General features: G+C 34.9%; 6 protein-coding genes across 12 annotated transcripts; 4 read left to right on the forward strand and 2 right to left on the reverse strand.

Moving 5' to 3' along the window:
* The first annotated feature begins 776 nt into the window (after positions 1-776).
* On the forward strand, positions 777-6,114 carry LOC107924132 (ribonuclease 2). Of its 2 annotated transcripts, XM_016854435.2 has the most exons (9): positions 777-1,367; positions 1,451-1,479; positions 1,973-2,046; positions 2,572-2,673; positions 2,791-2,794; positions 3,737-3,828; positions 4,949-5,110; positions 5,496-5,565; positions 5,859-6,114. In XM_016854435.2, the coding sequence occupies exons 1-9, from the start codon at positions 1,177-1,179 to the stop codon at positions 5,915-5,917; spliced, it is 783 nt and encodes a 260-aa protein (XP_016709924.1). In that variant the 5' UTR covers positions 777-1,176; the 3' UTR covers positions 5,918-6,114. The 2 variants fall into 2 exon arrangements, with proteins under 2 accessions (XP_016709924.1, XP_016709925.1); XM_016854436.2 differs by lacking the exon at positions 1,973-2,046 and having other exon boundaries at positions 860-1,367.
* Positions 6,115-6,337: 223 nt separating this feature from the next.
* On the reverse strand, positions 6,338-10,197 carry LOC107924131 (uncharacterized). Of its 2 annotated transcripts, none has more exons than XM_016854433.2 (4): positions 10,001-10,197; positions 9,393-9,762; positions 7,246-8,369; positions 6,338-6,823 (listed from the first exon to the last, which is right to left on the reverse strand). In XM_016854433.2, exons 2-4 carry the CDS (start codon positions 9,736-9,738, stop codon positions 6,731-6,733), a joined length of 1,563 nt encoding a protein of 520 aa, XP_016709922.1. In that variant the 5' UTR covers positions 9,739-9,762; positions 10,001-10,197; the 3' UTR covers positions 6,338-6,730. The 2 variants fall into 2 exon arrangements, with proteins under 2 accessions (XP_016709922.1, XP_016709923.1); XM_016854434.2 differs by having other exon boundaries at positions 9,845-10,197.
* A 44-nt stretch (positions 10,198-10,241) lies between these two features.
* On the forward strand, positions 10,242-13,945 carry LOC107924134 (GPN-loop GTPase 3). Of its 4 annotated transcripts, XM_016854440.2 has the most exons (11): positions 10,244-10,375; positions 10,863-11,097; positions 11,289-11,397; positions 11,489-11,570; positions 12,031-12,116; positions 12,321-12,424; positions 12,541-12,671; positions 12,755-12,848; positions 13,150-13,200; positions 13,479-13,483; positions 13,540-13,945. In XM_016854440.2, the coding sequence occupies exons 2-11, from the start codon at positions 11,053-11,055 to the stop codon at positions 13,634-13,636; spliced, it is 804 nt and encodes a 267-aa protein (XP_016709929.1). In that variant the 5' UTR covers positions 10,244-10,375; positions 10,863-11,052; the 3' UTR covers positions 13,637-13,945. The 4 variants fall into 4 exon arrangements, with proteins under 4 accessions (XP_016709926.1, XP_016709927.1, XP_016709929.1 ...); XM_016854437.2 differs by lacking the exon at positions 13,479-13,483 and having other exon boundaries at positions 10,242-10,375; positions 13,150-13,204; XM_016854438.2 differs by lacking the exon at positions 13,479-13,483 and having other exon boundaries at positions 10,242-10,375; positions 11,289-11,391; positions 13,150-13,204.
* Positions 13,946-14,680: 735 nt separating this feature from the next.
* LOC107924793 (F-box/LRR-repeat protein 12) lies at positions 14,681-17,152 on the forward strand. Of its 2 annotated transcripts, XM_016855387.2 has the most exons (3): positions 14,681-14,933; positions 15,278-15,369; positions 15,502-17,058. In XM_016855387.2, exon 3 carries the CDS (start codon positions 15,631-15,633, stop codon positions 16,816-16,818), a length of 1,188 nt encoding a protein of 395 aa, XP_016710876.2. In that variant the 5' UTR covers positions 14,681-14,933; positions 15,278-15,369; positions 15,502-15,630; the 3' UTR covers positions 16,819-17,058. The 2 variants fall into 2 exon arrangements, with proteins under 2 accessions (XP_016710876.2, XP_016710875.2); XM_016855386.2 differs by having other exon boundaries at positions 15,278-17,152.
* On the forward strand, positions 14,908-15,620 carry LOC107923443 (uncharacterized protein At4g08330, chloroplastic). Its single transcript, XM_016853642.1, has 2 exons — positions 14,908-14,933; positions 15,278-15,620. The coding sequence occupies exons 1-2, from the start codon at positions 14,908-14,910 to the stop codon at positions 15,618-15,620; spliced, it is 369 nt and encodes a 122-aa protein (XP_016709131.1).
* A 3,744-nt stretch (positions 17,153-20,896) lies between the features above and the next one.
* Positions 20,897-23,308, reverse strand: LOC107924300 (peroxisomal membrane protein 13). The gene is made up of 5 exons (XM_016854665.2): positions 23,112-23,308; positions 22,432-22,668; positions 22,042-22,352; positions 21,458-21,550; positions 20,897-21,349 (listed from the first exon to the last, which is right to left on the reverse strand). Exons 1-5 carry the CDS (start codon positions 23,134-23,136, stop codon positions 21,134-21,136), a joined length of 882 nt encoding a protein of 293 aa, XP_016710154.2. The 5' UTR covers positions 23,137-23,308; the 3' UTR covers positions 20,897-21,133.
* Positions 23,309-24,293: the final 985 nt, after the last annotated feature.

The raw sequence follows: 24,293 nt of genomic DNA on the forward strand, positions 1-24,293 counted from the left end.
TTAAAATTTTGATAGCTTTTTAAGTGTTTAACATATTCGTTCGAGGTTTAAGTTTATCGTACTTTTTGAAAGGTTAAAAGGACTTGTATAATGGTACAACAAATATAGTTTTATTTCTGAAATTAGAGTTGTCTATGGATCAAGTCGGGTTACGTCAAGTAAAAAATTTTGGTTCGTTTTTTAGGCCTAGGCTTAGTCAGACCTAAAAATGAGCTTAAAATTTTGTCAAAGCTCGTCACGGATAAAAATGTTAAAATCCGAATCCAACCAGACCTAACCCGCTCGTATTAATTTTTTTATATTATTATTTTTATATAAAAATAAATTAAAAAATATAATACATTAAAAACACTAAAAACATTAAAATAAATATTTTCCAACAAATGAAAAAATATTTTAAAATATATATATATTTAGATAACACTAAAATAAGTGCAACTTAACAAGTAAATACCTTTAAAATAGTAACAAAATTAATAGAGTTATACAATATCTAAATAATAACAATAAAATAGTAGTAATATAATTACGAAATGATAGCAAAACAATGAAAAAAATGTAAATTTTTTTCAAATTCGGGTCAAGCCCAAGCCAAAAAAAACTTATTTAAAGTCTGATCTGTTTAGAAAATGGATACTACTTTTTTTATCTAAACTAATTTTTTAAATCTATATTTTTATTTAAATTCTCCCAGGAAGTTAAAAGCTGTACCATCTAAACAAATTTACTTGAAACTAGACAAATTATTTATTTTTAATGGTCGAAGAAAATGTGTCATGCATGGATTAAAAGAAATAATGTTGTTATCGAACAAAGAAAACATATGCTATAAGTAAAGGAAACTCAGATATTAATTTGAAAAAAATTAACTACTAAATTAAATATTAAAATCAAATTAAAATATCAAATAATGTGGATTAAAATTGACTTGAATATGAAAAACAAGTGTTAATAACAGACATGAATTTGAGGAAAAAAAAAAAACACGAATAACAAACCAGCATTGTCTCGCAATCAGAAAAAAACTGAACCTAATAAAGTTTGCCTAGAAACAATGGTGAAAATGACAACTCTATCTTTCCTCTGATCTACTTCCTCCTAAATTCCCCTTTCCCTTTGAAAGAAGCAAACTTATCCTTGACCTCCCCCCATCTCAAGAACCACTCAACATTGACAATGGCGTCCCTCTCTGCCCAAATCATTCTCTGCATCGCCCTAATATCAGCTACCTGTTTGATTATAGGCGTTAATGGAAGTGCGGTTGAACGACAGAGGGAGTTCGACTACTTCGCTTTGGCTCTTCAATGGCCCGGCACCATCTGCCACCAGACTCGCCATTGTTGCTCCTCTAACGGCTGCTGCCGAGGGTGAATAAATCATTCTTTCATTTCTTGTTCGAAGCTAATTTCAGTTGTGAATTAAGTTTTGAGTTTTTTTTTTCTCCCTGCAGCTCGGATTCTCCAACTGAATTTACGATTCGTAAGTGTTTTGGCTATGGACGTAACTGTTATTTTTTTTGTATTGTATATTGAAGATACTAACTGTATGGTTTTAATGTTAACTATCGTCTAGAAGTTCGAAAGGCTGCTTTAGATTGATTTGCAAGCAATGATTGAAGTTTTGGAATTTTTTACTATGATCTTAATTGTAGAGATTCTGATTGAAGTTCACTGGAATATTACATAGAATTATCAGTTTTGTACGAAAATTAATAAAGCGTCGACGTGTTTTGCTATGTAACTTAATTTTACAATTTGCATCTTCTTTTGTATTCTTATTTTCTAAGTAATTATATTAAGGGAAGGCAGGTTTCTAATAGCTTTTAGTTTTTCAACTATTGTATTTGTCCCTAATGCGCAATGCAAATGGTGCTTTTTTTTTTCAAGATGTTAATTCATCAGGGACATGGGGTGGGGAGGGGAAGAAAGAAATGCTCTAATCCTTTTTTTTTAAACTTTGATCTGGTTGGTAGATGGATTATGGCCAGATTATAATGATGGATCCTGGCCATCCTGTTGTGCTCGATCTCAATTTGACATCAAAGAGGTGTGTCATTTATGTTATTTAATTGGTGCATCCAAAATGATGCCTATGCAATAGAACTTTTGTATTTGATAGAATCTGCTCATGAATAAAGATGCTTTAAAGCATATTTTGCTTTATTAAATCCTTTTGCACCCACCTAGAGTGAGCATGTGCCGTTGACATAGATGATAACTTGTGATTTTATGTCTTTTTATAACTATTCAGTTCAATTACTCCTTCTATTTTTAAGAAATCTATAGTTTAGAGGTCTCTTGAAATTATATGCACAAATCCTCTTTCAACTTTTTTGAAACCTAAGAGGTTGGCTTGATTTTATGAAAAAGTTGTAGTTGAACCTTAAAAGCTATTATATCATCACATGTTTGTTTTCCTGTATGTCCTGACTTGTCCCGATATTTAGTTCTTCTTTTTCATATAATTATATAGATATAAATATCTTTCTACTTGTTGCTCTGTGAATTTGATTCAGTCTACGTGTTACATCAATTGGCTTAGTTCTTGAGCTTTGTTGCTATATGTGTGTAGATCTCAACATTGATGGGTGCACTTCAGAAGTACTGGCCATCCTTATATTGTAGCCGCCCGTCAACTTGCTTCAGTGGAAAAGGGATATTTTGGGCTCACGAGGTGGATTTTGGTTGCATATCTCTATATTGTTAAACAATTCCTTCCTCGGTGACAGAAAACTAATAGGTCTTTGTTTTTGTTTCTATGGTGGTTGACATGGGGGATGCACATTTGTAGTGGGGTAAGTATCTTCAGTTTTTTTCTGCCATATCATATGATTAACCTCTTGCATTCATTTAATAGATAGTTAATTTGGGAAAGAAGTGTGAGATATTCAAATAGGGATAATGAGTTTATTTGCATCCAGTGTGTTGAACCCTCTTTTCTACAGTCATTCGAATGGTAGTACTTAATAATAGCTCATACCATATAAAATGCATGGCATGCTATAAGGCATACGATCAAGCCTAACAAACCAGATGAAGGAAAATGATAGGATCACATGGCTAACCATTGAGACTCTAACCATTGGCCAAAAACTAAACAAAGGAATGCAGTGTCTAGTAGTTCACTGCATCTTTAATGACAAATGTTGCATCTTTTTCTTCTCATTCAGCTTTTGAGACTGGTAACTGAATTTGTGAATGAGCAGGAGACTATAATAAAAAAGATGAAAGCTGATTACCATGTTTTATAGTGAGACATGGTTGATTATCAATATGATTAATGATATTGAGATTGGTATTGGGATATTTTAGATGATAGTTGAAGTTTATAATACCTTATGTCATATCACAATAATAGTTCTTTAGTTGTATCATCTCTACGTATCTCTCCTTAGATCTGTACTCTTATGCAATGTATTAAAGGTTATCTGAAGTATTAGTAAAATTAATCACTGCAATATATATTTCCTTTGAAACAAGAGAAGAATGTGGTAGTCCCTAAGCAAGTAATGATGATGATTTATTTAGATATATTTTCCTTGAGTCCATGCATCGAATTTTGGTGGCAGCCTTGTGGATGTGCTGCTTTAATAAAGAATATATCAGCCAAAAAATTGATTAAGCTTTGATGAACAATCACATGCATGCATAAAGTTTAGATGGAAAAATGTTGATATGTGCTCTTCTATCTCTGTGTTCACGTTTGGTGCTTAAAAGTATTACATTTTCTCTTGCAGAAACACATGGAACTTGCTCCTCTCCTGTATTTCATGATGAATACAGCTACTTTTTAACAGCCCTCAATGTTTACTTCAAATATAATGTCACGGTATGTTTTAGAACAATCTTCATTAATCTTAAAAGCCCTGAAACCACCCTATGTTCCTCAGTTGTTCAGTTTGTACCCTAAATATTCATCTTCATGAGTTGCAAATTGCAATGTGCATGTAACTCCGTTTCATGCTTGTGATTGGTGGTGCATGTCTTTGTTGGGGTTAACACATATTCCTATGATTTAGCCCATAGAATGAGATGATGGTCAAATTTATCACTTATTCCTTTTCCTGAAGTTTTTTAGAATGGAATGCAAACTGAGAAAATCAAGTGTCTTTTAGTTTCATGCTTGTGATCTATGGTGCATGTCTTTGTTTCCAACCTGAATGATCTATTTTTGGGATAGTTTTGCTAGTGAAAGTGTAATCTGCACCCTGCCATTCTGAGCAAGTTATTTAGTTCTTCAATGAAGGAATGAACCTGCAGGTTCTTTTAGAATTCTGCAGGACATTGCTTGGTTCTTCAAATAAGAGTTATTGCTTAAGTGAAGTTATTTCAAAATATAACCTTTATGCTACTGGAACATACTTTAAGTGAAGTTATTTTCCTGAAATATTAACTCCACTTTGGTAAGCATATTGTTTAATAATGATAAGCATATTGTTTAATAATGATTTGCAAAAGGAGCATAAAAATTATATTGAAAGATCAGGACTGATATAAAGGTGTTGCTTATGACTGGGCTTTTGTAAGGTTTGCTTAGCCTGTATAACATGGCCCTGTCTAATCTACAGCTACATTTGGTATGAGAAATAAGGGAGATGAATATTGCTGGCTTGTATCTAATATTAAAACTGTTTGAAATTTAAGTTCCAATTAGCCAATGGTTAGCATCTTTTCTACTTGCATGGAAAATATAATTGCGCATTTATTTTAACAGATCACAAAAATGATTAACTCCATTATTGTTATTTCTGCTATACCCTTCATTTGATACTCTGTTTCCTTGCCTAGTGGTCCTAACCTTCATGGTTTACCTTCTGTTTTGTATCTAGAAGTGTAATGAATAGTTACAGATTTCTTCATTCGAAATCTATGGCTATTGCAGAGTAAAGTTGATTCTGTCATCTTTTTTATTATAGTTTGTAATCTCATGAGCAATCATTTGATGCCAGAAAATGCTGAATGAAGCTGGATATGTTCCTTCTAATAGTGAAAGGTATCCTCTTGGAGGCTTGGTCTCTGCCATTGAGAATTCTTTCCAGGCAACGCCGGAGGTGATTTGTTCAAAACATGATGTGAAGGAAATTCGTTTATGCTTCTATAAGGATTTCAAGGTTAGATTTGTTCCACTCGTTCTTCACAATCTGCATGATTTGGTTATGAGGTTTTTACCCTCATGTAGTTCAAAGTTGATGTACTTCACCATGTACTGTCAATATTCTTGGCTTGGACTTCTGGCTAGAAATATATCATCTTTTCCCGTTAGATTGTAGATCACTAAAAAATGTTAGTGGTTCCTAAAGAACCAACCCTCATATAGCATGCTAAATCTCTGGAGTTTCCTGCTAGAAAACTTCATCTTTGCAGTCTAATATGTTTTCTTGGGTATGCAGAAGCATCTTCATTGTCTGACGATGTATACATATATGATGATATGTATATTATACTTCCCTTTTTATTGTAGAACTGATGCATGTGTTGAAATTATTCTTCTTACAGCCTCGGAACTGTTTGGCCTCAAAGACGTCATGTCCGAAGTATGTTAGCTTGCCAACATACGTGGCATTGGGTAAGTTTCAACTGCTGCTTGTAGTTTTTGTTCTCACAGTACTGCTAGAGGAAAACATAAAATTTCATGGCTTTTTTTCCTTTGTTGGGAGTGATATGAATACAACATACTGTATCTCCCATACTGATGATTTCTCTTTTTTGGTTCAGACCAAACTTATCAGGCATTTTTATGGTTTTGACATATTTACATTCTAATAATTTCTTGTTCGTCTTATAAAGTAGTAATCAAATTTAAATCCCCTCCATTCCGTTCTCTTTAGCCTTCGCTAATTGCCATTTTTAACTTTTCAGGGCGTAATGAATCTGATATGGGTATTGAACGGATATCTGGTGATTTTGAAGCTCTGTAAGATCTGAAGTTTCTGTATCTATAATGTAACTTATTTCAATTATGTAGCGGTTTGTACTCCATTCAACTCTTCAACTAATTCCACTTAATCATCCGATTCGAATATAGAACGGATGTCTGGCGATGAAGCTCTTCTGTATAATCTTAAGTTTCTATAACAATGTAACATATTTCAATTATATGCTGGTTTGTACTCCATTCAATTTGATCATACTTTATAATGATTTCCTAATCAAGCCCGAATGGGGTTTATTTCTTGGCTATCAATGGACCTTTTTTGTCTCGCTAGCTTGGTAAAAGTCATTCAACCAACCTTGTGAAAATTATGGTTACTATTTGCAATCAGCAAAAGCCTAATATGTAGACGTAATTAGGTTTTAAATGATACGTTTCAAGAGGCAACAAGTTAAACCCTGCAGTATTGACCAAAGGTTAGAATCCCTAAAATGAATATCCGTTATTGATAGTATACAAATAATTTCATTTATAACCACAGAAATACAATCATTAGCTAAAGATTTGCATATTCAAATCAACAACCATCGGGAAATATTGTACACAAAAACCTGCCCTGCGCTCCCCTTTTAGTGCCTGTTTGGGTCCAGTGGAAAAATTGAAGGCTTAATACAAAGTCCCCCCAACCCACTCCACTACTTGATGCTCCGATTTTAAAGGCACATTCCAAGGAAAGAAGGGATGTCTCCACCGGACAACCTGAGGACCAATGCACAGAGCCCCTCCTACTGCAACACCCCACGTTTGTTCATACACAGGCCTGTATGATGTTAAAAACACATTACTCTGCTGCGCTCCCTTACCAAGCATTAGCCACATTACTCCATTGGGATGCAAGCTGCTTCATCCATGTAGACAAGCAATGGTTTGAAAGATGCTCCGGCAAATCTACCTACCATCATCATAACGATATATGATCAGAAAACTACAGGATGGGACAACAAGGTTCAATAATATATTAAAATAAAATGAAGATAAGTGAGAAAATGACAGCTTGAATCTAGTGTTGCCCGCCCCTCCATATTACAAGTTCTACTTCCCGACCCTTTCTTTCTTCCTTGTTATTCATTTCGGGATCATGCAGTAGGAATAATAAAAGCCTCTTTAGGTAGCACTTGTGGTCTAAACCATTATATATCCTACCAAAATTCACATGTTTCGAAGATTTATGATAATTCTTGGCATGTCAAGAACATTCCCCACTGCATGAAAGAACCTGAATGATCTCGAAATCGAAGTCGCAACAACTTTTCACTGCATTGAGAAGTTCAAAGTTCAAACAAACAAGAAAAGAGATAAGGACAGTGGACTCACATTGGTCCATGATGTAGAAAAATCATCGATTGATAGCAACCAACTTCCGCCGCCAGATTGTAATCCCAACCTTCTTTCTGAAGCATCAAAATCAAGCAACTCATCATCATATCCACTATCATGATCAAAATACCTTGTCTTCTTTCTTCTTTTCTTTTTCTTCCTGTGCCTACTTGATGCTCTATCATCCCCTGCCGAGTCATTTTCATCTAAAGGACCTTTATTATTAAGCATAGAATATTTATCAGATTCGTGGAAACTTATCCCATTTCTCAGAAACAAAGCTTCCCAGGATCCTGGTGTCTGGCATTCCTTTGACAATCTGTAATATATAACCCAAGAATAAAGCCCCAATAATTTTATTGCTTCAATGGGTTTGGCTTTGGCGCATTCTTTAAGGATCGAAGCTAAAGTATAGGTATTAGTGGAGGTTTTGCACATTTGTGATACTATATCTTTGACTTGCTCATTTTCGTCCTGACACTCTTCGTCATTTACAAGCCGGAGAAGCTGTCTTCTTTGATTGATGATAGCATTTAACATAAGTAGCGTATCAAAGGATCCTGGATCACCGCACTTACAAAGTATAAACTCTAGGAGATAAGATGAATTACCAAAATCCTTATGTTTTATCCTCGGACTGATATATCTAAGAAGCAGCTCCAGAAAGATGCGGAATTCACTCTCTTCAAGAATGATAAGAAGGTGATGACACAATGATGAAAACGATTCCTCCTTCAGAAACTCACTTATTACTTCCCATATATCATCTAAATCCTCTTTATACATTAAATCGATGAAAAGTTCCACAAAGAACTTCGTATCCATGAAAAGAATCTCCCCGTCTTTTAGTGATTCAGCAAACTCAGGGGATGACCAAAATTCAGGCACATTTTCAAGGAAATTTTCAACTGTTCGTTGGACATCTAAGTCAAGAAAATAATGAGGCTTTGTGGCAACCATTGCAGGTGATTGCCCATGTTTTCCCTTCCACTCAAGCTCGTCCCAACAGATATCCCTATTTACAAAAGCAAATTGAGACAATGCCTTTGCGCCTTTTTTGTGCTCCAATCCACTGCCATCTCCAAAATTGGAGAACCATTGCATTATTCGCTTCGGGTTCCCTGCATTATTTATTCATTACTAGAATAATCATAAAACCATAAAAATTCATACTAAATATACACGGTGCTTAAAGAACTAGGTTGGAGCTACCAATCAGTTTGCTGCTATTCAATTTCAGAAAGGGCAAACAGTATAACAAAATCCCACCAACATATAATCAAACAGCAAAATAGAACAAAGGTGGAAGAAAGAAACGTTAGATTCACAGTAATTTCAACCTCAAAAATTCCTGTGAATGCTTTACATATGATCAACAATGCTTTAAGTCTCTTGAACAAGCTAATAAATTACTATAGATTGGAGCTACAATTTAGTTTCCATGCTACAGAAAGAAATACAATTTCAAAAAGGGCAAAGAGTGCAACAAAATCCCACAAAGCATACTAATCTAACCACAAATTCAAAGTAGTTTCAACCTCTAAAATTCCGGACAGTCCTTTATATAAGATCAAGAATGCTTGAAGGTTCTTGAACGAACTAATAAAGAACTAGGTTGGAGATACCAATTAGTTTCCACGGATATAGAATGCAATTCAATTTCAAAAAGGGCAATGAGTGCAACAAAATCCCACAAAGCATACTAATCTAATCACAAATTCAGAGTAGTTTCAACCTTTAAAATTCCAGGGAGTCCATTATATAAGATCAAGAATGCTGTAAGGTTCTTGAACAAGCTAACAAAGTACTAGGTTGGGGATACCAATTTGTTTCCACTGATATAGAATGGGATTCAATTTCACAAAGGGCAAAGAGTGCAACAAAATCCCAAACACATAAAATACTAATCTAAAGTTCCAAAGCCAATGCTGCAATTGAGAGAAGCAAAAGCTCATTCATTGGAGACAAAGAATGACTAAACAGAACTCGAACTAATCTAAAACATGGAGCATAAGGAAACTGACGCAGGAAGAAAATTGACCTTTAATGAAAATAATAGTGTGAAGAGAAAAACACACACACAAAAGATATTAAACAAACCATCAAAAAGTAAAGAAAGAGCAAAAAAGTAAAACCCAACTTGCCTTGGAAAAACTTCTCAAGCAAGTAACTTTTGTTGGCCAAGATAGAGCCAACTTTCCTTGGCCTCTTCTCAAAAACCAATTGCAAGAGTTGAGATGCTAAACCCTTCCTTGTTGGCTTCGATGTCAACATCTTCATAAAGATATCTCTCTTATGGTGAGGAGAGATTGAACTTAAGCGCGAAACCGCATTGCAAAGCCATAGCCGAGCCTCAGAACGACCTCCAGAGACCATCAGTGACCAAATAACCGAACCCAATTTGCTTAAAAGCGATACTATCTGACTGGAAGCTTCATTATCTCCCTCTTCAGCATCCCAATTTGGCTCAGATAAAAACAAAGGAACCATTTTTTTTCTTTTCCCGTACACTCCCTGCACCCGTAATAATCATCCAAAAAATCAGCAAAAGAACATTGAAAACACAAGAATTTGAAGGAGAGTTGGATAAATGTACCTTTTTCTTAAAATTATGATGGCATTATTAAGAACAAAAAATACGAAATAGCTTCAAAATCTTTGTTTAAAAGAAATCGGAACAGAACCCATGAATTAAAATGGTATTCTTATCAAATAAAAAAAATAATTAAGAAAAAAGAAAAGAAAACCCAACCTTCAGCAAGTTAATAAAAAATTTATATCACTGGAGCTGATAATTTGGCTCTCGTACTCGTCACCGGTAAGGAAAAAAAAAAAACCTGGTCTACATAAAAAAGGGGAAAAAGAAAGGGGAGAGTTCTGGGTTTGGTTTATTTTGACCCAAATGGTACGTTTTGGAGTATTATACAAAGGAAATAATGTGAAGGGCCAATGGCATAGGCCCTAAAGCAGTAAAGCCTAAATATCCTTTATTTATTTTATTTAATAAATAATTTAAAATAACATTGAGTGAGTTTGAAGCCTGGTGGTCTTGAACAGGCTGCTCCTTTACAAAATAAAGGCTCTCCCCCTTTCGTTTCAATTCCCATTCTCAAATAGGAAAGTTCAGGTAATCTAATGATTTTGATCTTAATAATAGCTCCTTTTCGTTTTTTTTTTTTAATTTGGGGTTCTTTTTTTGAGAAACTATTTGCATGTTTGCTTCTTTCGATTATGTTGCTGTTCTTTGGATGATCAAAATTCCTATATGAAGAAATTTAGTCCAAATTTGTTTCTGTTTTACTTTATTAATAATGGGTTGTCAAATATGACGTTATTTTACACTTCATTTTTTTGGGTTTTTTTAAATAATTATTTGTTGGCTTAGTATTCATACAAAAAAACTGGATAAAGCTGGTTTCATTTGTATTGATCAGTGTTTAAGTACTAACTACAGCATTCTCATCTGCTTATTTCCTCTATTGAGTTTATGTTTAAGTTGTTTTATCAACATTGCTATCGATACTGAAAGCTGAGGATGGCATTTTTCCCTGTTTTATGCATAATGTAATTAACATTTAATTCCGTTTTTTTGTTCTTTGATATTGACAAATCAGGTTAGTTGATGTTTGAGTATCTTTATCGCCATTGTATATGGGCCACTCTAGTTTCTTGAATTTGTTGTTTGCTGTCGGTGTGTGGTGTGCTGCATATATTACTGTCGCGGTTGTGGCGTCTTTGCGCCTCTTCAATTCAATCTGTTCATTCTGAGTCAGTAAAGCAATTTGACCGGTGTGGAACGCTGTAATGGGATATGCACAACTGGTTATTGGTCCTGCAGGCAGTGGAAAGGTCTGCTAGTCTATCGACTATTCTGTTTAAGGCTTGAGATGGAGTCTATCTTCCCTGTATTTTCCAGTGTCTTTTGGAGAACGGGGAAATAAGATCATCGTTTGATTTTGGTCTGCTTAGTAAATGAGTTTTTATTTACATCATGATGTATAATTGCGTACTAAAGTGAGTATCCGTGTTTTTGGAGCCAGTCAACCTACTGCTCTAGTCTGTACCAGCATTGTGAAACCCTTGGACGGTCAATACATATTGTGAACCTTGATCCTGCTGCTGAAAATTTTAACTATCCAGTAGTTATGTGTAATCAACCTTCTGCTTGAATGTTTTTCATTGGCATTTTCTCTCTTTTTTCCTCTGATCTTCTTGCAACTGAGTTTTGTTTGTTTTGCAGATATAAGAGAGCTAATTAGTTTGGATGATGTTATGGAGGAGCTTGGATTGGGTCCAAATGGTGGTCTTATTTACTGCATGGAGTATCCTTTTTCCATTTTATTGTATCTTAATTGTTGTTAATTGAAGGCCTTTGTTGCTATTATTATGGTTATCTGAAAGCTGTTACATTGTTATATCAATGTGGGTTATTTCTTGTGGAGCTTTTTACTGATTAATTGATTCAACAGCCAATTTTCTCAGCTTTCTGTTTTATATATTTTATCATACAAAGAGTTGCACGTTTATTCCGTCTTTGATTAGGGAGCAAAATTGTAACCTTTTTTTTATTGTTTTTTGGTCACATTATTCTAAACCTCTATGTTACTCAAACTTGGTGTGAGTGTTGGATACAAGTATGTGTTCAACATGGTATGCTCAGTTTCCCCCAAGTTTTGGGAGAATCCTTGGAGAGTCATATCCCTTACCCTTGTTGGACATGGATTACTTCAAAAAAACAATGAAAATGTGGAACAACGTATGTAAACCTTAACCTCCAACTAGACATCTTGAAGAAAATCTGGATGAATGGCTGGCTGAAGAATTGGACTATTACTTGGATGATGACTATCTGGTTTTTGATTGCCCAGGTATCTGTTCTCGTTTAGATATGTATGATAGTATTCTACAAGTAAACTCTAGAAATTTACTATGAAGTTTATTGCATTTTACCTTGGCAGGGTATAAGTTTTGGGTATTGTGTTTCTGCATTAGGCTTTCTTTTCTTTGATTTAATATATTTGAACTGTACTACTACTGAGGATTAGATTCGCTGACTTTCAATTAACTTATAGGTCAGATAAAGCTCTTTTCACATGTACCGATGCTTCGTAACTTTGTGGAGCACTTGAAACGCAAGAACTTTAATGTGTGTGGTGTATATTTGCTTGATTCTCAGGTTTGTCTGAGCTATGCATCTTCTCACGTGTCTGCTTTATTTTTTCTAGTTTCCTTGGCTTATCTTTATCATTGGTTATGCACATTCACCATCTTAAATTTTTTTTTTTGTGTCAGTTCATCGCGGATGTGACTAAATTTGTAAGTGGATGCATGGCATCACTTTCTGCAATGGTCCAGCTTGAATTACCACATGTTAATATCCTCTCAAAAATGGACCTAGTAACAAGCAAGAGGGATGTCGAAAAGTGAGCATTTTTCATCTTTCAGTTTGTTTTTTGGGGCTTCTTTTTCTTCATTTTTTTAACCATTATCTCTTTGTTGTTCATAGCTACTTGGATCCAGAGCCTCGATTTCTGCTTTCAGAACTGAATGAATGGATTGCTCCTTGGTTTAAAAAGCTAAATAAATCTTTGATTGAACAGGTTAGACACTTACTCATTCAAGTTCCAATTAGGTGTGATCATACGAAATTACGATGGATGGATTTTGAGTTAAGTGAATGCATAACATACTTTTCTTTGTAGCAAGGTTTTCATCTCTAAGTTAAGGGGGTATATTCACCTTTCAGTAGTTTCATTATTCCTTGATATGGAGCCATATGTATTTTGCCTTCTTTGCATAGTATTCTTTAATTTTGCATATGACTGTAAAAAGGCTTAAAATTGCTTGGATTTGTTATATATCATGCTATACTGATCACATTATTGTTTCTTTGCATGTTAGGTGGATGAATATAGCATGGTTAGCTTCATTCCAATCAACTTGAGGAGGAAAGCAGGTAACATTCACTTTCTGATTCTCTCTCTTTCTCTCGTTGTATGCGACATCGGATGTTGGATAACACGACATGAATACACACATCTCAAAATCTATACGGTACAAATTATCAATGTATCAAAATTTATATAAAGTGCTTTTAAATATGATCATAATATGACAAATGACAAAATACACGAACAGGACACAAGCACATAGATTGCCAGGGTTTTACATCTTATATAACTCCCTTTGATCTGCTTTCTGGGTTAGAGCCAAACATTGCAGTAGAGGAGAGTAGGTTGTTAAGTGATATCGTGTTTATCTTTTATGATATTGGCCTGTTCTCCTTTACAGCATACAGTATGCATTGGCTCAAATAGATAACTGCATTCAGTATGGCGAAGATGCTGATATGAGGGATTTTGACGCAGACAATGATGATGACGCATAAAGCCTGCTAATGCTTGCTTACTTACTACGTTATCGGTGTGTTCGGGATTTCACTCTGTATATGAGGGAAAATAGAATACCTTTTTGAGGTGAGAACTGAGAACCTGGTTTGAGTTGGGGGTCAAATCTTGAGTTCAAAGATTTATTTTGTATTGCAAATTTGGGATGATGGAAACCATTGAAAGGGATTTCACCAAAAGGCAAAATTTGTGATTAGATTCCTTGTTTTGGGTGTTTAATCCCTTTTCATCTTGAATGCTTAGTTGACTTGATGGAATTCAACACCTGCAATTGTGTGTGTTTTGAGTTTTATTGGGCTCAGTTTTTTTGCATATTTTAGACTTTGGACTAACATGTAAATAACACAAAGTTTTTTGGATTTGGTTAAGAAAAAAACCAAAAAAGATTATCATTGTTGAATTAAGTTGGAGTATGAAGAATTTCGAATTTCTAATTTCAAAACATAGCAAAGCAGATCATTATTAATTCACACCTCATCAATACTGCTGCCTCTGAGTTTTGGGATCAACATCCATCCAATGTTTTAAGAAGTTGCCATAAGAGTAAGACTATTGATTTTGTTGCTTTCTTACAAAATTAAGAGACTATTGATTTTATTGCTTTCTTACAAAATTAAGGATGGATTAAATCTTTTTTTTTAAGTCCTAAATAGATTTTTCTTTTTAAGTCAACGGCGAAATTAGGGATTGATTCTCAATTAAATGCGTTGATTTTTTTTTCTGATTTTATTGGTACACCCCCCCATCTTGAGCTTTGACACGTGTAAATAATACCAGTTTGACTTTTCTGATATTCTTTTTTAATTATAAAACATTTTCTATGAAATGTTTTTCAAATGTTATATATATCTGATTACATTTACATTCAAAATTAAAATCAAGATATTAAATTTATTATAAAATTAAAATAAATTAATAAATCCCAATTATTCACATAAACAGATCAAAAAAGTCATTTCTACTGCTTTTTTTTTTTATATCTCTTAGCGTGAAATAATAATAATAATAATAATAAAACGTATCCCCGAAGACAACAAATACTCGACACAACTGAAAAGAAAATACAGCCTCTCCGAATGTTAAAAAAGACAAAACCCAGACTCCCCGTCTCTGTAATCTGTGTACCGAACCACACAATCTTCCCGATCTGATTGGCCCCCCCACCGATCATATTAACGATTCTGCCATTGCAGCCATCCATCTTCACTAAAATGGTATCCATTTTAATTCCCTGCTGAGATATTCAGAGAGGATGTCCCAAGCTCACGTCTCTTACAGGTAATACCCCTTTCATATCCTTTTCCTCCCAATGCTTTTGTTTACACCTCATCTGGGTTTTATTAGTGTTTAGTTATTTAGGGGGACGATGCATGTTTTTGGACAAGATTATGGTTGTTTTATTAGTGCCAGATTATTCATTAATTGCCGATTATTTGCCCTCCTAAGTTGTAATGAAGATAGCTGAATCTCATCATGTAGGTTTAGTTCCTTGTCTTGTAATGATATGATTGAAAGATCTTGTGATCTTGTTCATCATCATTTGGTCGATAATAGACCCCTTGCTCCATCGTTTTTGGCAATGCTTTGTAGTGTAATGTCTTATTTCTTGATGATACATGCAGCTGTGGATCTTGTGGTTACCCTTTGAACTTGACCTCTTCCAATCGAATCGCCACCAGCATAGGCTCTGAATATCGCAAATCCGTAGAGAAAGGTCTTATCTCCTTTCTATCTGTTGATCTTAGTCGATTCACACAAGTCGACGAGGTACATTGCTTTCCTGTCAGTTGGGGCCGTCATCGATCAAAAACTAAACTACTTTGCCGTAAATGTGGGGTTCATGTAGGGTATGGGTATGGAGATGCGCCTGCCCTTTGTGGTTTTGACTCTCCCGACTCATCTAGTGCTGCTTTTAGGAAGTTTACAATAAAGATCCGAGCTCTACAGCCTTCAGACGAGTGCTAACAAGGTTGACATGGGAGATTCTTTGATGGACGGTGTTACTTCGATCATGCTCCTACCTGATGATTGCCTCTGTTTTATTTTCAATTTTCTTGACTGTAGGAATGACCGTGAATCATTTGGCCTAACTTGCCACCGCTGGCTTAATATTCAAAACTTGAATCGTCGGTCCTTGCAATTTCCATGTTCTTTCGGCATTGTTGGCCCTTCCTCGTTATCTCAGAGCTGTACCGATATCAACTCATTCCATCTTTACAGGATTCTTGCCCGTTTTCAGCAATTAGAGTATTTATCCCTTTCCGGTTGCGTAGAGATACTGGATTCGGCCCTAAGCTACTTGAAACCCTATGGTTCGAAATTGCAAACCCTATGTCTGGACTGTTGTTTTAAAATCAGCGATTACGGGATTTCCCTAGTTGGTGATGGTTGTCCCTTCTTGACTACTATTAGTCTTTACCGATGCAGCATTACTGATGCCGGGCTAGAAGCTTTAGCTAATGCTTGCTTGGCTTTGAGGCATGTGAATCTTGCTTATTGCCCATGTATTTCGGACTCTGGGTTGAGAGCTCTTTCTCAAGGATGCCGTGAACTTCAAGCAGTTAAGATATCAAATTGCCGGGGAGTAAGTGGTGTTGGCTTAAGAGGCTGTTCATCAACTCTGGTCTACATCGATGCTGAATGTTGTAATCTTGAACCCGAAGGAATAATGTCCATTGTTAGTGGAGGTGGGCTTAAGTTTTTGAACATCGCCAGTTTAAGTTGCTCAAACTTCAGAAATGGATTGGAAGCAATAGGGAATGGATTTGCAGCAAGGCTTAAAATCCTTAATCTTCGAATGTGTAGAAGCGTTACTGATGCTTCTATTGTTGCAATCGCAAAAGGGTGTCCTCAACTTCAGGAGTGGAACCTGGCATTGTGTCACGAGGTTAGGGTTCTAGGCTGGGCTTCCATCGGATCAAACTGCCATAATTTAAAGAAACTCCACGTGAATCGCTGCCGAAACTTATGTCATCAAGGTTTGCAGGCTCTAAGAGATGGGTGCAAAGAGCTCTCCGTTTTGTACATGAGCCGGAATAGCAGGATATCAGATACAGCATTGGAGTTGTTTAAATTGTATAGATGCAACGTTGAGATCAAGGCTGAAGAAGTAATGTCTATAGGGCCTAATTGGGACGGCATAGATTATGATGAGTCAACTTGAGTCACCTTTCATACAGCATGAGACCTCTTAGGTTTACTTTTTAGGGCACGTTTGGTTCGCTGTATTGGATTAGAGGTGTATTGGGATTAGAGGTGTATTGGATTAGAGGTGTAATAGCTAATCCACTGTTTGGTTGAATGTAATGGAATAGAGGCGTAATAGTAATCTTGTGTTTGGTTGAATGGAATAGAGGTGTAATAGCATAATGGAAAAAACTAAAATGACTAGAATACCCTTAGCATAAATTTGTTTTGGTAAATGATTATTGTTATTGTTATTTAAATTATAATAAGATTATTATTATCAATAATAAATAATTTAATCATATTTAAACATAATCATTATTAAATATATTTTAATTAAAATATATAATTTAATAAAATTCTTAATAATTAATATTCTTATATTAATTTACTGAAATCATAATATATGATACTGTAAAATATAAATTAACATAATTATTATTAAATATATTATAATTAAAATATATAATTTAATAAAATTCTTAATAATTAATATTCTTATATGAATTTACTCAAATCATCATATAAAATCGTGTTGAGAGGTTCAAATCTTATAATTACAAAAGAAATTGTGGAAAATTAAAAATATAAAACTAGTTTATTTATTAGTTGTGATTTTATATCGATTCAATTGAAATATAATACAAATGACAATCTAAAATAAATGTATTATTTTCAACCTAAAACATTAACTTGAAGCTTCAATTTTATTATGTCAATCAAACCTTCATTTTGTTCTTATATAAGTTATTAATAAATATAATTCTTTTGGGATGTAACATAATCTAATAGATTATAAAACCTGTAGGCTTTATCATTATGTAGTTTTTGTATCAATACAATCATGAAATTTACAAACTACATCGTGGGAAGTTAGCCATATCAATGGTATCATCATCCCCGCCTCACTCACTTATCACCCCAGCACTGCTGGAAACAGTTCACATAGAAAGTACATGTTTTCCTAATCCCCCGACCCACCGTTTCATCGAGTCGCGATAATCAACTTCAAGCTGGATTTCTCTGCATGTTTGGATTAACAGGTGCAAGATCAGAGCTAAAGTACCTTCACCTTGACAAATTTCACTGTGTTACATTAGCAAGATGTCCTTGGCGTGCTGAAATCATTCGCCATGAGAATGTTGTATGCCAAAAACGACTTCTGCTTGCTCCTTTCGGCTAACCCACATCCTGATACCAGCCAAAACAGAACTGTTGGTTTAGATTCGAACATCTATATATGAAATATGATGTATCTTTATTCTTCTCTAGACTGATAGCAAGACTTGTGATTATTTAGCATGGGTGCATATTAAAATGATGAAGATATCGGTATTAAATATCAACTGATGCATTTTGTGTTTGCTAGTAATGACTCGAAGTCGAAGATTACTTTTACGACATAGCAGGAAAAAAAGGAAAAAGGAAAAGCTTCAACATGTTTTATCTCCTACCTTTCAAAGACATTCTCTAATAGGTTTCATTTGAAAAAAAAATCGTCAAGAAACAGAGATAGTGAGACTACTCCTCACCCAATGGGTGTATGTATGCTGGAACAACAATAAAGAAAATGGCACAAGTGGCAAAATAGAGAAACCATGTATAAGGCAAATCAACTAATCTGGTGGCACAGTGAATGAAGAACAGATGGCTCAAATATATATATATATACATCTAATGAATATTGACAAACTACTGAAAGAGAGTATGTGTTTGTTCTTACAATGAACAGGAGCTTGGGTGATCGTTGGTGCCTCACGAGTAACAGTTTGAGTTTGTCCTGATGCACTGCAAGTTGCATTCTGCTGGAAAAAAGGAAAAATCGAGTATAAGCACGCGCAAAGCACACACAAAGCCATAACATACGTGCATGCATGTAATGATTTGTTTCACTAAATCTAATATCAGGATTTAATACCGTTTACATTGACAAAAAGATTCCATTGGCAACATAATTCCAAAATCTATAAACAGGCATTTAAAAACTTTTAGATCAAACATCAAATTTACTGGCAATGCTGCAAGAAAGCTGCTTCACCGCTTCAAAGTTGTTATCGTCGAGGGAGAAACTGCTCAGTCTATCAACCATGGCATCCTCAGTAACTTGATCAAATTGGTACCTATTCCTGAACAACAAGTAGCCCCCACATTCCCACACAGAGCATCTTTAAATAACAAAACATGGATGTTACAATTGTAAATAGATGATGCATGCAATGCATTACGTTAAGAGCAACTGATGTAGAAGCAGAATTGATCAGACCAATACCACAAATCTGTTTGATCTTTCAACGTTTTTTAGTGGACAGGAAAACTAGAATAAATGTTGCTATATGCTACAGAAGAGAGGGGGGTGAGGGAATAAATGTTGTTTCAATAGATGGTGACTTACGACCGAGATTCAAATCTCCAATAACTATAATCAAATGACTCAACATAGTCATATAGGGAGGAAGAATACAAAAACAGCAAAAAGCAAAGCTAGCATGCAAATGATCCAAATGGCTATCTATACAAAGGCACAGAAAATATTATTTGTGATGCAGAAAAGCAAAGGGCTATTATCGAATGTTTGAATAAACTGTATCAAGTCGAGTGGTTCAACAGAAAATCCCATATTCCCCTTACTGACTCTTCATTTTTCTTATAATATAATCCTACAAAGTTATGGAAAAATATAAAAGAAAATATTGAATAAATTCGTATCAAACACATTCGAAATCACTCCTAAGTTCAGAAAACATAGCCTTTATTATAAACAAAAAAAAATATTCAGAAATTAGTTGAAAGTAGCAAATAATGAAGGATTTATGGTAAAAAGTTTGGTGAGAAAAGGTCCTGAAATGGTTAGAGAAGTATTCATTACTACTTCAACAACCAGCCACCAAATTTCATTATTATTATTATTTTACAAACAGAGCCCTGTTAGATGCTAATTTTAATTGCAAAATTGGATTAAAAGCTTGTTAGCTTTACATTTCATTTGGTAAACTATGTTACATTGTGTTCTAATGTTTGATTTTGTATGGATTGAGGTTCAGTATATAATTATTCCACTAACCCCCCAACCTACCCATGGAAACAAAGATAAAAAAAATTAAACTTACAAAAGCAGCAAATTCTGAAAATAGAATAAATAATTTAAAGAAAATGGAAGGAAAAAAAACTGCAAAATTCAGTAAAAAAATAGAACAGATTAGAAATCCCAGGAAGAAGAGAAACCAGGCAATTTAAGTCTATCAAAGTTACTAATACCATGAAAGAGTCTATAAAGATGGAGTACTAACCAGGAAATAAGGCAGGGAAATGATTTGTTTGATAACAAGCCATTGAAGAGCATAGCCAAAAAACCCAAAGAAAGCAGCCATGAACATCACAACCCACAACGGGAAATACAGTAAAAACACCCCAGAACACTTACCGAAAAAAGAGGATGGAAAGATACAGTGAAAAAGCACTTACCGAAACAATGGGGCCGGAGACCTGAGACGGTGGAGTCAGGTGGAGGTGACTTCGCTCGCAGCTGCTGTTTGATGTTGGGAGGGAGAGGCTGGAGGTGGATTTCGAGTTGGGAGGGCAAATCAGGGCGTGAGATGTAAAACGGATGTAATCTGAGGAGGAGGCAGGGATTACAAAACAGAGAATTTCGGGGATTAGGGGCGTAACGTAATAGGCCTGTATTAGGCAATACTATGAACCAAACATAGGAATGAGGAGGGATTGGGTGGGGCCACCGATTAGGGGTGTCTTGGATTAGCCAATACACCCAACCAAACATAGTGTTAATTTTATTGGAATTGCATTCAGTTTTAAGACAAGGTCATTAAAAAGCGCCTTACTACCTCACTTGTGTTTGGTTTATAACATACTGCCACACTTTTGGTTTTCTTTTGTTTGTAATCTTCGATCATTCTGGTTTTTTGGAAGAGCGCTTGCTAATTCTAGATTGTGTTAGTTAATCAAGTTAAAGTTGATTGGTTTGCAAGCCAACAACTGTATGATTTGATAATAAAATGTTAGAATATGGTTAACCGTGGAAAGAATATCACACTCACTTATCGTCAAAAATATAATAATTATTATTGCCTTAGTGTCAAGATACCTATAAGCACACATTTAAGGGCTATTATTAAGTTTCAATCTTTCTTTTTTAACACTATTGAGAGTAGGTGGAATATGCAATTGTAGAAAAACTTCGGTCACATTCTTCAAATGAGGTCCACCTGGTCTTCATCAAGCAGGGTACTCAAATTGGTGCGTGTGCTTCAGCTGAGCCACCGTTGATAATCAAACTAGGCGCTGCCATTTTCTCCCCATACATTGTCCCATGCACCACTGGGAGCAGCCTTTGGCCCTTCAATGTAGTTTCGATTCCCATGAGGGTTATGGGGTCCTGGGAGTCCACCTGGTCCTGGTTGATTGATCTTTCGGGGTTTTGATTTGATTCCCAGCAGTCTTAACACAAATCTAGCTAACTCTCCATACAATAATCCCGTGCGATCGAAAAGCTGCAAATAACGATATGCCATGAGTCAACAGCATGCTACAAATTCCACAAACCGAACACTGATTCAACTATTATGAACTTTTCGACAAAACAAATGGGCAAGCAGCACCTGAAGAAGAGCAGTCATAAACATGTGGAATGCTTGTGTATTCTGGTCTATCAGAATAGATATCCTGCCAAAGCAGTTAACAACACCTTGCATCTGCAATTAGTGAAGGAAGCGATTATCAGAAGTGAATAAAATTCACACGAAGGGACAGACTTATAAGTTTTTAGTCGAGCAATAGTCACCTCAAAAGAACTCCCAAATAAATTATAATCAGCTCATTATAACCTAGAATCTAAATTGGTTGTCAGAGTTAAATAACAGTCGTCAAGTGTTTCTGACATTTTAGAGTTAAAGAAGCACTCCATAAAAGATCCCGATCTACACTGAACTAAGCCTAAACTACAACTAATACCTTCTCCTTCATAATCCACAAGTATATTTTAGTGCTTTAGAAAATGGCCAGTGAAATGATAAAAAACGTGAATATTTCCTGGACTGCATATTCTGAGCTCAAGAACAGAGCAAGGGAATAATGATAACTAAGGTGGTGGGCTGGCATTACAGATAGATTGGACATTTTAAGTAACAGATGATATTCTTTACATTTAATCAGATAATAAATAATAACAATTGAAATAAATTACCACACGGAGGAAGGACATCCAAAAGCCTGGTGGGGATGGGGGAGCTCCAAAAGGATTATTTGGATCTTGCTCACCATATGGACCCATGCCCATTCCATAACCACCCATAGGACCCCCAAAGCCACCACCAAGGCCACCGCCGTACATTCCACCACCATACATTCCAGAGTTCCCATATAGACCACCATAACCTCCTCTATACATGCTGTTTCCATACAATCCACCACCATAAGAACCCATTCCACCATATGATGACGAACCATACATTCCAGAACCATATGCTGAGTTGTAGTTTAAACCAGAACCATAACCTGCATCAAACACCAACTTAGACAAGCTCCACAATAAGTAAAAACCATTTGTATTATAATAGACAAATTAAATCTTTACCTCCGTAAGTGCTTCCATAGTTCTGTTGCTCCCAAGGCCTGCTAGGTAAAGGCCTACCAACAGCATTTCTATTCACAGCTGCAGTCCTATCAGCAGTAGAAACAAGTTCACCTGGCCTTGCTGTTCCGGATGCCTCAACAACATCACTTGTGCTGCCAGGTGATGGCGGCTTAAAGGGTCCAGCACCCGTTGAGCCCCCTGCTTGCTCCCATGGTTTAGGTGGAGAGACACCAGTAGCTGCAGTTGAGAATGTCAAACATAAACAAATTGCACAAAACCAAAACAGAAGGGGAAAAAAGTCAATTTCAAATATTTAATTTTTTTAACGCCTAAACAAAGCTAATTATCCTTCAACTTCTTGACCGAATTCTATCATAAACAAACCCCTAAAAATCCACATAAAAACCCAAAATTCGAAACACAATTAGATTTTTTTTGTTCATTCGAAACATAATAAGATTGATTCTTAGTTTCCTCAACCAAATCACCAACCAAGCAAAAACAACTACCTCGCCCCCCGGCGAAAAAAATAAAATAAAAATCAAGAATCTAATAAGTCTATAATTGTGTATATCTAATCGATGATTAGTCAAACCCTAAAAAAATCATAAAATTGTGTATATTGAATCGAAAATTCGATAAACCCTAAAAATCATAAAAGAAAAAAAAAGGAACGGAACCTGGTTGTTGGGAATTAGAATCCATAGCTTCTAGGTCAGATCAATGAATTTGAGGACCGTGTTGTTTCTGAGGATTCGCCTTCAGGACAAAGAAAATCGAATAGATACAGACGACTTTCGCGTTTTAGCTTCCCTTACCCTTATTTTCTGGGCCACCCATTTGACCTTTTTTCTTTTGTCTTTTGTTTTGGTTAATTTTTAAATTTATTTAATTTACTTTTTGTATATTGGTAAAAAAGAAAAGAGGAATTGCAATTTTTGAGCAGTGGAAGAGATTAATCTGCAGTTCATAATAAGATCATTTATAATTTTTAACGATGTGGCCGTTAATATCTTAAAAATAATTAAATCTAATTATTAATTTTTTAAAGTAAACTCGAATTATTTTTTTATGAAAATACTGACTAAAATGTTACATTTTTAAATATGATAATTCATAAAAGATAAATTATTTGCATATAAAATAAATATTATTCTATCAGCAAGAAATATACAATAATTGCCAGAAAAGTTATCACATCACTCAGAGGCGAAGCCACAATAAATTTTTAGGGGCGAATGAAATTTTAATTTTTTATAGTTTATATCTTTATAATTTTTAAATGATTAAATCAAATTTTTATAATTTTAGAGGGCCAAAATATAATTTTACTTTTACTAAGTTAAAATTTTTAAAAAAAATTAAGGAGCCAAATAAAAATTTTACATTTTAAGAGGGCCGGGCCCCTGCCAGCCCCCCTAAATCTGCCCCTGCCGTCACTGTTAGTTTACGTTTCGATCAATCAACTTCAAAAAGTTAAAACAATAGTCATTAAATTATTTCGAAAGTTTTTATTTATGTCACTCGATTGCTAAAATTGTTATTGTATGTTTTTCTTTGTTTGCATCGTCTGCACCAATCAAAAACTTTCATTCTCTCTCTTCTACAATTAAGTTTTTTTTAATAAAAAATTTGAACATCACAAATTTATGCACTAAAATCTAAACAGTTTTCTTCTCTAATCTTACACACTAACTGTCATATTAACTTAGATTTAAGGTATGTTCTTCTGCTCGTTGATGGGTATTGATCCACTGTACCAATTGTTAAATCGTAATTTGGAGTTTGTTAGCCGAACTTAAAAAAAAAAACTTAACAACTTAATGACTTAAATAAAATTTTTTAAATAATTCAGTGATTTA

This window comes from Gossypium hirsutum, chromosome A11, assembly GCF_007990345.1.
Source record: "Gossypium hirsutum isolate 1008001.06 chromosome A11, Gossypium_hirsutum_v2.1, whole genome shotgun sequence".
NCBI lineage: Eukaryota > Viridiplantae > Streptophyta > Magnoliopsida > Malvales > Malvaceae > Gossypium > Gossypium hirsutum.